This window comes from Phoca vitulina, unplaced genomic scaffold, assembly GCF_004348235.1.
Source record: "Phoca vitulina isolate PV1807 unplaced genomic scaffold, GSC_HSeal_1.0 scaffold2, whole genome shotgun sequence".
Classification (NCBI taxonomy): Eukaryota; Metazoa; Chordata; class Mammalia; order Carnivora; family Phocidae; genus Phoca; species Phoca vitulina.
In genome coordinates this window covers 37,012,024-37,024,172 of record NW_022589705.1, presented here as the reverse complement: position 1 = coordinate 37,024,172, position 12,149 = coordinate 37,012,024, and the positions used below count along the sequence as shown (strand labels likewise).

Genomic DNA, 12,149 nt, shown 5'->3' with positions numbered 1-12,149 from the left:
TATTTATTTGAGAGAGAATGAGATAGAGAGAGAGCATGAGAGGGGGGAGGGTCAGAGGGAGAAGCAGACTCCCTGCCGAGCAGGGAGCCCGATGCGGGACTCGATCGCGGAACTCCAGGATCATGACCTGAGCCGAAGGCAGTCGTTTAACCAACTGAGCCACCCAGGCGTCCCCCTCTTCCATTTTCTTGAAGGGATTGTGAAGAATTGGAGTTAATTTCTCTTAAAATCCGTGGTAGAGTTTTTCAATGAAATCATCTAGAGTGGAGATTTATTTTTCAGGGTTTTTAATACCAAAAATTTAATTTTCAAATAGTTAGCAAGCTATTAAAATAATCTGTTTCATATTAGGTGAGTTGGGATAGTTTGTAATTTTTAGTTCAGTCTATTCCGTCTAAGTTGTCAAATTTATGTGTGTAGAATTGTTTATAGCATTTCCTTATTATTTTTTTCTGTCTGTGGGGTCTGTAGGGATATCCCCTGTGTCCTTCATCATACTGGTGATTTATGTCTTTTCTTTTGTTTCTCTTTGTCACTATTTCTAAAGGTTTGTCAATTTTATTAGTCTTTTCAAGGAACCATGTTTTTGTTTCATTGATACTTTAAATTGTTCTCCTGTTTTCAGTTTGTTCATTGATTTCTGCTCTTTAGGATTTCTTTCATCTTCTTGATTTGGATATAATTTGCCTTCTTTTTCCTACGTTTTTGAGGGGAGGGACTTAGATTGTTGATTTTGGACTTTTTCTCTTTTCTATTATAAGCATTGAGTGCTACAGATTTTTCTGTAAACACTTCTTTAGTTAGGTACACAAATTTTGATATGTTGTATCTTTATTATCTTCCAGTTTAATGTATTTTTTATTTCCCTTGAAACTTCCTTTATGACTCATGAATTATTTAGAATGTACTGTTTAGTTTTTAAGTGCTTGGAGTTTTTCTTGTTACCATTCTCTTATTGACTTACAGTTTGATCCATTATGGTCAAAGGACACACTCTGATTTAAATTCTTTAAATTGTTTTTGAAGCTAAATTATGGCTTAGTCTATAGTATATTTTGGTAAATGTCCCTTGGGTACTTGAAAATTATGTGTATGTTCTACAAATGTTGATTAGGTAGGTTTTCTTGGTTTTTGATATGGCAACTGATTCTTGATTATACCTTTAATATTTTGGGTATTATACTATGAGACCCTGGATCTTATTTATTTATTTTTCTTTTTAAAAAAAGATTTTATTTATTTGAGAGAGAGAGCACAAGGCGGGGGAGGGAGAGGGACAAGCAGACTCCACATCAAGTGCAGAGACCAACTCGGGGCTCCATCTGAAGACCCTGAGACCATGACCCACGCCAAAATCAAGAGTTGGGTGCTCAACCGACTGAGCCACCCAGGTGCCCCTGGATCTTATTTAAATCTTGTGTTTTAGCAGACCTCTTATTACACTGTGCTTGTGGAAGTACAAGTACAGGTTCCCCATTAGGCCTTGGTTGACACCTCTGGGGGAAAGCAAACTTTGTTATTGCTCCCCATATCATCTTCACTGATACCAAAGGAGGCTAGGAGTCTCCTTAAAGCTGGGGGAATGGTGATTAAAGTTTCACGTTCTCAGTTGGCCTCCTTGGACCCTGGTAAGGAGGGAGGGACACCCTATTGCTGATGGTGGGGATGGATGTCCAGGATCCCCAAGGAGCTTCCATTGATACCATCAACAGGGACTTAGCACAGTGCAGGTATAAAAGTCCTGGCTCCCTACCCATTCTTCTATGATACTGTCCTGGCAGAGTGTGGAGGATAGAGAAGGGAAGAGACTTCTGTGGATGGGACTGAGGCTCTTTCATGGTGTTTGGCTGGGATAGTGTGGCTCTTGTGTGAAAGTTTTCTATCTTGCTAGGTTGCTCTTTTTCTCATGCTTGGCAAGAGACAACAGACTTCCTGCCTTCTCCTTCCTTCCCTTCCCTCCCCCCTTCCCTTTCTTCTCCCTTCCCCTTTTGTTCCTTTCTTTCCTTTTCCTTTCACCAGCTCCAATTGGCTTTCCCTAGTGGTGCACTTCTCCAGCAGCCAATATAGGATTTATGGAGTTAAAAGAAAACCTAGAGACCTCACCACCATATTGTGATTGTAATAATGAACTAGCAAAACAAGAAATTAAGAAAATAGTCTTTTACAATTACATCAAAAAGAATAAAATATCTAGGAATAAATTGAACCAAGGAGGTGAGAGACATGCATACTGAAAACTATAAGACATTAATGCAAGAAATTGAAGAAGACACAAATAAATAGAAAGATATTCTGTACTTAGGGACTGGAAGAATTCATATTAAGGTGCATATACTCTCCAAAGCAATGTACAGATTCAATGCTATCTTTATCAAAATTCCAATGGCATTTTTTTACAGAAATAGAATGAACAATCCTAAAATTTGTATGGAACCACAAAAGACCCCAAATAGCCAAAGCAATCTCGAGAAAGAAGAACAAAGCTGGAAGCATCATGCTCCCTGATTTCAAAGTCTATTACAAAGTCATAGTGATTTTTAAAGTATGGTATTAACATAAAAATGGATACATTGATCAAGAGAACAGAATAGAGAGCCCTGAAATAAATCCACACATTTTGGTCAATTAATTTATGGCAAAGGGCCCAATAATATATACAGTGGGGAAAGACAATCTCTTCAATAAATGATGTTGGGGAAACTGGACAGCCACATGCAAAAGAATAAGACTCAACCGCTATCTTACACCATACACAAAAATTAACTCAAAATGGATTAAAGTCTTGAATGTTAGACCTGGAATCATAAAACTCCTAAAAGAAAACATAGGTGGTAAGCTCCTTGCTGTAGGTCTTGGAGATGATTTATTGAATCTGACATCAAAAGTAAAAGCAACAAAAAAAAGCAAAAATAAACAAATGGAACTGCAGCAACCTAAAAAGCTTCTGCACAGCAAAGGCAACCATCAACAAAATAGAAAGGCAGCCTACTGACTGGAAGAAAATATTTGCAAATCATATAACTGATAAGAGATTGATATCTAAAATATATAAAGGGGCGCCTGGGTGGCTCAGTTAAGCATCCAACTCTTGATTTTGGCTCAGGTCATGACTCAGGGTCCTGGGATAGAGCTTCAAGTTGGTCTCTGTGCTCAGCAGGGAGTCTACTTGAGGATTCTCTCTCCCCCTCTTTCTCTGCCCCTCTTCCACACTTCGCTCTCCCTCCTTATAATAAATAAATTAATCTTTAAAAAATAAAACATATAAGAATTCATACCAGTCAAAAACAAAACAAAACATAAAAACAATCTAATTAAAAATGGGCAGAAAATGAGTAAACAGCTTTCCAAAGAACACATACCAGAAGGCCATCAGGTACCTGAAAAGATGCTCAACATCATTAATCATCAAGGAAATGCTAAATAAAACCACAATGAGGTATCATATCACACCTGCTAGAACAGCTGTTATCAAAAAGACAAGAAATAACAAGTATTGGTGAGGATGTGGTAAAAAGGGAATGCTTGTACACCATTAGTGGGTATATAAATTGGTGTAGTCATTACGGAAAATAGCACAGACATTCCTTAAAAAATTAAAAATAGAATTACCATACAATCCAGCAATTCTACTTCTGGGCATTTATTCATGGCCACTCCCCATGAAATGAAAACTCTAACTCAAAAAAATATATGCACTCCCCCACCATGTTCATTGCAGCACTATTTACAATGGCCAAGATATAAAAACAACCTAACTGTCCATCAATGGATGAATGGATAAAGAAGATGGAGTGTACACACACACACACACACACACACACACACACACACACACAGGAATATTATTCAGTCATAAAAAAGAATGAAACCTTGCCATTTGCAACAACATTGGTGGACCTCGAGGGCATTATGCTATGTGTAATAAGTCAGAGAAAGATGAACACTGTATGATCTCTCCTATATGTGAAACGTTTAAAAGAAAAAAACAACAAGCTCATAGATACAGAGAACAGATCAGTGGTTGCCAGAGGTGGAGGTTTGGGGGTGGGAGAAATAGGTGATGGATGAAGGTGGTCAAAAGGTAAAAAGACATTTAAAAAAGAGAATTGTTCAGTCATTTATACTCTAGAGCCTTTTGTTTAGTATATCAATAGGAATACCACTGGATACAGAAAGCTGTGCGGCTTAATGTACAGAGGATTGTCTTAGTGACTAAGTAAATCTAGATTTTTTAATAGTCGTAGTTTAATCTTGAGAAAGTTAACTTAAGTGCACTGAACTTTAGTCTCCTATATATTGGGAATAAGTTCTGAATCTAAATATTGTAATAAACATTAGATGTACTCAATGTAAGTATATAAGCATATACAGATCTACTTCAATTTACAGTGGGCTTATTGTAACTTGAAAATGTGTTTAATACACCTAACCTACCAACATTGTAGCTTAGCGTAGCCTATCTTAAACATGCTGGGAACACATACATTAGCCTGTAGCTGGAAAAATCATGTAACGCAAAGCCTATTTTATAATAAAGTGTCGAGTATCTCATGTAATTTATTGAATGCTATAGGAAAAATGAGAAAGAGAATGGTTGTATGGTACGGAATGGTTGTAAGTTTATGTTGTTTGCCCTGTGGTCACGCAGCTGACTGAGAAATACCATACTGCATATCGCTAGCCCCAGAAAAGATCAAAATTCAAAATTTGGAAGTATGGTTTATACCGAATTCATAATGCTTTTGCACCATTGTGAGGTCAAAAAATCTGACATTGAACCATGCGAAGTCAGGGACTGTCTGTATAAGCATGTAACAGCTCTGAAATTGTGGTGGGTTTAGGATAAGACTGAGTTACAAAGTGCTAAGGTTTGAAATGATGTTTTTCAAGGACATCTGGCCACACCCCATGCTGGGTGGCAAGGCTTTGTTCATCTAACTGGGCTGATTTAGAGCCTCTAAGAAGACATTGCATTAATTCTGAAAGAGAAGAATTCCATTTTAGCAGAAGTTGAAAAGAAATTATATGTGTCGATTGAGAACTGCCTTCTATACAAACCAGGTTTTATTTAATTGGCCAACCTTGCTAGTTCTTCCTCTGGGACTTGGATGAAAGGAAGATGATAAAAGCAACCATTTAGTAATAGGGATCACAAACACAAGATTTATGTAAAGGGAAAATACTAAAAGCTCTGGTAAAGAAGTCTCTCAGGGGTATCCTTGAATGGCATTTGGAAATCTCAGTTTTATATTTTTTTCTGGGGAAGCATTTGTTAGTAAAGCAGAACTTTGATTCGTTTAGAAGCCAACTGGGAGAGGACAAGAGGTCCTTAGTAGAACTGTGAAATCAGTGTGCTTTGCTTTTACAAATACACATAACCTTCCTCAATTTCTGCGGTTCTTTTTCAGTCCTTAGTGTCCAGCAACCACTTTCCCCCTGCTCCCCCTGATCACTTTAAAACACACTATTTGGAATAGTAGATGATTGTAATGCAGTGTGAATTTAGTTGCATTTAGAAATGATCTCTCATGCTGGAAGAAAAAGATCATTTCCCCTATTAGCAGAACTTCAGGTTCCATACTGACATTTACTAGGGTTATTTCATTCTTTAGGAGAGCTGCTTTCACTCATACTTAATTACCGTGTTGAAACCTTGCTGTTTATGATACAAAAGACCTGATTTATCTCTTTGATATAGGTACAGCATGTGTCCTCTTGCTTACTAAAGCGACCAATTGCAGTGAATTTCTTCAGGACAACTTTTTAAACATGGATAAACCTATGACTTCCCAAAGCCAGGTAAAGAATAGATTTCTAACTAGGCATTATTGTAATAGTGTTATAGTGTGTATGTGTGTGTGTGTGTGTGTGCGTGCGTGCGCACTCATACTACATATTCACAGGTAAATGAAGACACGGATCAATTGCTTGGTTAATTCAAGTTTATGTCCCACTTTAAAACAATATTTACATTATAATTATATTCAGAAGAGAACTACTTATCAAGCTATTGCTTTTTCAGTTTCTTTCTTGAATTATATTTGAATTCAGTCAATTTTCAGATATGAATTATGCTTATTAATTTTTCCACAGATAATGCATGTCAGCAAAATGCTAAATGTTCCTATTTATAATACCTTTGTGGTTGAAAATTATACATCAGAGTGGGAGCTGGACCCTTTAAAGGACACTCAGATCCTCTTTGTGCTGAGGCAGATGTTACGGGTAGCAGAGGACTTCTTTGAGGACTTGCCTTGAGGAAACAGGTGATCTGGCCCCTTTATGCCCCTCTCATAAAGCATGGTGCTTTGTGAAAATCCCAGAGTTCTACCTCACTGGATGGCTGATGCCCATCAGCTTGCTCTAAACCTGACAGCCATGTTAGGATATGTGCTTTGTTTCTATTTTTTTATTTTGTTTTCAGACAAAATTGTAGGAATGTTCCAGCTCTCCATGTTACATCAGTTGCCTTGGTTCTGATACTTGGGCCAATCCTGGATTGGCAGGCCCCGATGAGAGTCAGTCTCTGCTGACAGCCTCCTTATGACTTCTGCTTTCATTCATGTTTTGCCTTTGGTCCCTGACAGCATCTAACTGATGGTTTCTTCTAGGATCAGTCATACCTCAAGCTCAAAGGTCAACCCTGAGCAGTGGTGGGCCAAGATATGCCCTACCGCAAACTGCCATTTGAGATTTTAATTTCTGTGACATTTTTCTCAACCTTCCCAGCAAAATTGACTATCCCCTTACTTATTTGTCTTTAGCACTTTATTTAGAACTCTATGTGAGTACTAATACTTTGAATAACAATTTAAAAATGGTTACATGGATATCCAATTCCCTAGATTGTGAGTTCTTTAAGAAGCAGGGTTTGGATTTTACATACCTTTGTATTAACAGAACTGAGCACAGCGCCTGATAGCGAGCAAGCATGCCTGCCATTATGCATCCCTCCCAACTTTCCCAGACTGATAACATGTACTGAAAATTTTTCTCCTTATAGAAGGGAAGACTGGAAGAGAATGAAATGCTGGAGAGAAGAAATGAACATAGAGGAGGGAGAATGTTTCACTTATCTCTGGATGAAGATATGAATTTAAACTAATTAAAAAGAACAAATATTTCATAAGGACTTACATGTTATTTCTGTGAAAAAACAAAGTTTCTTCCCTTAATGAACCCATACCTGATTTTCATTAATTGAATTCCAAACCATCCTAGCCATGTCTCTCAAGTAGAGTGATCAAATGAGGTTACAAGTGCAAGTCAATAAGAAGGTTATCTTATACAAGTGCCCCCAAATGATTTTAAATTCCTCTGGGTAGCTGTAGAAGTTAGGACCATTAATAATAAAAAAAAAAGAATTTCAGAAGATAAGTTTTAGGTTTTCCCCCTACAACCCTAACTTTCTTCTCCCAATTTCTTAGTATTTTTCAAGTGAATATGCTTTGGTTCAATAGTTATCTATATTAAAGCCATCTAATGTACTTTTAGTCAGAATTATTGTCTTCTTTGGGAAGCCCTGGGTATGATGAGGGCAAGAATTCCTTAGGGATAGTTATGGAAAAAGAACTATTTCCTAAAGCAAAGCTACAGGTAAAGCTGTGCTCCAATGAATGTTCAGGAGCCATGATTCAGTGGAAGAGATGGGTGGGGTCTTTAAAAGAAAGGAGTAGAATGGTCACAGATACTGAAGAGTAGAGCCAGAAGTAGATATTGGAAACAAAAGTAGAGTTCCTGCCAGGATGATTATGAAATGGATGTGGGGAGCAACAAGTCCAAAAAGTAAGATGTGTTTGTCTCCATGTAATCCACGATAAAAACAAGCCACAACCATTGTTGATTAGAAGACTGAAGGTGATTGAAGACCCACCACTGTGCTTCACCTCCTATAAGGGCCATAACTCATCAATCTCCAGGTGGAGTCAGCAAAAATCTGGGCAGAGTAAGGTTTTGCTAGATGCCAAATTAGATTCAAGGTGGAACTTCTTTACTCTGTTTGAAGGGGTAGTGTAGAATACCCTCATGCAGGGGATGGAGACCTCGAAAGGAAGAGGAGTAATGGAGAGATCAAGAGAGAGAAACAATGAGGGACTGTCCAGGTGAATCAATACCATTTGAGAGTATAAATATTGAGACTAAGTTTCCCTTTTTGTATTACAAAGGACAGTGTTAGGTAAAGGATGTCACAATTCCTAATCCTCTAATGCTGTACTACTTTGGGAATAATTAAACATCTAATGGAGTTAAATGTATATTTGGGGTTTAGGCTGGAAAGGATTGGTGAGGGGTGCCTCAAAAAGGGAGAGACTTCTCTTTTATCTGGGAAAGGGCCTTTCCTGACTTTGAGGATTCTGCTGATCTTTCTTTACCATCCTAACAGTAGGACTTACCACTTTGCCACACTTTAGAGGCCATCCAGGATTTTTGAAAGTTTACATAATTTAAATTTGAGCTAGAAGTACAGTCCAGCCAAAGTCACTATTTTTTAGCGAAACAGTGCTAAGGGACATAGTGGATAAAGCAGAAATGTAGTGGGAGGTAGAATATCACCTAAAGTGAGAGGGATGTTGTAGACAATTTAAGCATCAGTACTAGAGACTTTGTGTGGTGGGTGGGTGGGTGGGGTGGGCTGTGGCACTAAAAAGTGACTGTTTTGAATTTAAGTGTGTCTATTGACAGAGGAATGGATAAAGAAAATTTGGTATATACATTTACACACACACACACACACACACACACACACACACTGGAATATTATTCCACCATAAAAAGGAAATTCTGCTATTTGAGACAACATGGATGGACCTTGGGGGCATATGCTAAGGGAAATAAGTCAGAGAAAGACAAATACTGCATGATCTCACTTATATGTGAAATCTTAAAAAGCCAAACTCATAGAAACAGAGTAGAATGATGGTTGCCAGGGGCTGAGGGGTGAAGGGAATGGGGTGATGTTGGTTGAAGGGTACAAATATCCAGTTATAAGATGAAAATGTCCTGGGAATTTAATGTACAACATGGTGACTGTAGTTAACAATGCAGTATTATATATTCGAAAGTTGCTAGGAGAGTAGATCCTAAATGTTCTCACTGCATGTACAAAAAAGGTAATTATTTGAGGTAATGGATGTGTTAACTAACCTTATGGTGCTAACCATTTTGCAATATATACATGTGTCAAATCATTGCATTGAATACCTTAAACTTACACAATTTTATATATCAATTATATCTTTTTGTTTGTTTTTTTTCTGGGGATTTTTATTTATTTATTTGGGTATTAAAATCCACTGGTTCTTGAGTAACACATGAAGTCTGAAAACAATCAACTTTCTTGAGCCTTATTTATTTATTTTTATTTTTATTTTAAGTAATTTTTTTTTGGTAGTTTCAAGTTTTCATTTAAATTCCAGTTAGTTAACATATAGTGTACGATGAGTTTCAGGAGTAGGATTTAGTGATTCATCACTTACATATAACACCCAGTGATCATCACAACAAGTGCCCTTCTACTCCCCATCACCCATTTAACCCGTCCCCCCGCCCACCTCCTCTCCAGCAACCATCAGTTCTCTGTAGGTAAGAGTCTGTTTGTATCAATTATATCTTAATAAAGCTGGAAAAAAAATAAAGTCAAAGTGGCTGTTTCTGACAAAAGTTTGTAGTATTGTACAAATTCAGCCAGCATCCACCTATTTAATAAAATACTGAGAGGAGTATTATGGTGGGTGATATGTAAGTCTGTGTCTTTTTTAGAAAGCTAAATTTAAAGATTATATGTTGCTTTTTCATAAAAAATCCAAGTTCATGTTGAATAAAACAAAATTGATTGAGAGACTCAAGACAGCACCCAGATGCTTCAGAGACCAGCTGACGAGTAATCATCTTGAAGTGACCAAACTCAATCTGATGCTAAAGTAGTTACTTGATAGCACAGCTGATTGAAGTCTTCATTGGTGTTGTAAAAGCTGGGAGAATTTGGAAGTTCCCAAATCCCATCCCAAATGTGGTGAGTCTCTGGGCCAATTTATAGAGAGCAGATTTAAGTAGATCTGATTTTTGCCATCAATCTGAGCAAGATGGAAACTTGCATACTAGCTGCAAATCTTTGCAAAATCTTGTTCTGAGTTGGAGAAAATGCAGACCACTGGGGTCAACCAGACAATGGAATTAGGATTATGGCCAATATCCAGTTGCCATGTCCCCCACTGCTTTCCCAACACAGCTCACACAATGGATTTGAGCTGTTCTAGACTCCAGGATAGGAATGACAGTGGAAGCAAAACTGCAGGTAGAGATTGTAGGAATGGGGGTGGAGATGGCAAAGAAGAAGAACAAGCTATGTTAAATAATCGTGTGTAAATATAATTGTCAAAGTTATTAAAACAATTGATTTCTTTTGAGAGAGAGAGAGAATGCGCATGCACAAGCAGGGAGGAGGGGGAGGGGCCAAAGGAGAGGGGGAGAGAGAGAGAGAGAGAGAATCATAAGTAGGCTCCATGCCCTGCGTGGAGCCCCATGTGGGGCTTCATCTCACCACCCTGAGATCATGACCTGAGCCGAAATCAAGCCTCGGACAACTAACCAACTGAACCACCCAGGCGCCCTCCAACACAGGTTTTTAGATGGGACCTATCACACCTCTGAGCTCATGTGAGGGGCTGGTGTCTTCCAAAAGCTCAAGGAAGGGAGAGCTGGGAATATTAATTTCTGGAAGGTGCTTGTTTATTCAAATGCTACCATTTATGAGCAAGGGCTACCTGAATTATTGGATTATTTGTGTGTGTAGAGGAATGAGAGGCAGGTTTGAAACTGTGTCTTCAATGCCAATTCTACGGGCTCTCTTAGAAGAAGATGAGCTAAGTACAGCCTACCAAATGATCTCTTCTACCATCTCCATGTCTTGTTTCTTTATTATTAAGGAGCTAAGCCTTTTTTATTTCCATTCCATTGATGATACAAGCAATTTGTCAAACATGAAGATTCCTGGTTTCCTTAGTGAAGTGACGGCTGTTTGCCGAGCGATGTCAGGCCCTCCTGCTTCAGTCTGAGTTCTTGAGATGGTCTGCAAAATGAGAAAGAATCTCCTGCTCTTTTAAGTCAGGGAACAGTGGGAGGACCTGACCATGGCAGGGCGTGCAGATGGTGGTGACATGGTCCTCAACACTTGCTGATCTCCAAAAGCCTTCTGTTTTACCTCAGTTGATTCTCTGTTTGGGATCGCGGCTCCTCTGTCATAGCTTGTCAGAAATCTGTGGGTTTTTGCTGAAATCGGCCTGACCCCCAGCAGCACAGAAAACAGAGGACCCTGATGAGAGTAAGTTGATAGCAGAGAAGTGGATGAATTTGAGGCATGTGTCCTGGAGTTGGAATTGACAGCAGTTTTTTTGTATTTCGACATACAGAAACTGATTGAATTTTTCTTTAAAGAAGTCACTTAAAAATCTAGTGAGCTGTGAGGTTTTCTTCTCTCTGACTTCAATTCTTTGATTCTCCTAATATTTTTATTTGACTCGACTGTGAAAATTTAACTGGTTCAGTTCCCATTCCCTGGCAGGAGGAGGCTGGCACTCTGCCACGTGGGCTGGGCCTTTACTACAGTTCAGTCTCCTTTTCTCGGAGTCCCTGAACCCTGGAGGTTGCTGAAGAAATTTATGTGCCTATTTCTGTGTCTGCTTAGCTGTCCAGACAGAGCAGCTACACTCAGCCTCAGTCCCTGTACAGGTTCTACAAACAGGTAAGTGACTTGCTGCTTTCCACTTTTCCTAGGCACTTGCAAATAGTAGTCTTCCTTTTTAATTAAAAAAAAATCATTTAGAATGAAAAACTAGTTAATGATTTTTTATGCTATCTGCTCATCCTCTCTTTACTCATCTTATGTGTAATGTAGAGTAAGTAAGAGGCACAAATGCAAGCTTTGTGACAGTATATGTTCCCTGTTTTTCAATATTTAATGGAAAATATATTTGATTTTCTGCTAGATTGAGAAGCATGGCAGTGACACCTCGTTTGACGGGGATGCAAGAAAAGAAGCTGCAAAATTATTTTGGAGGAAAATAATTTACCCTTCTCTATATACCTAGTGTCCATGAATTTTCTGGACATCATTTGGACAGAAATGCTGTGACCAAGGGCCTACTGTGATG

The 12,149-nt window shown here is 38.4% G+C and overlaps 1 protein-coding gene across 1 annotated transcript in view; it reads left to right on the top strand.

Annotated features, from left to right (window-relative positions):
• The window catches only part of IFI44L (interferon induced protein 44 like), a 28,560-nt gene extending 21,288 nt beyond the window's left edge, over positions 1-7,272 (top strand). The window contains exons 8-10 of the mRNA XM_032395994.1: positions 5,699-5,799; positions 6,094-6,266; positions 7,004-7,272. Of these exons, the coding sequence (XP_032251885.1) occupies positions 5,699-5,799; positions 6,094-6,258 (266 nt within the window). The 3' untranslated portion in view covers positions 6,259-6,266; positions 7,004-7,272. The remainder of the gene's footprint in view (positions 1-5,698; positions 5,800-6,093; positions 6,267-7,003) is intronic.
• Positions 7,273-12,149: the final 4,877 nt, after the last annotated feature.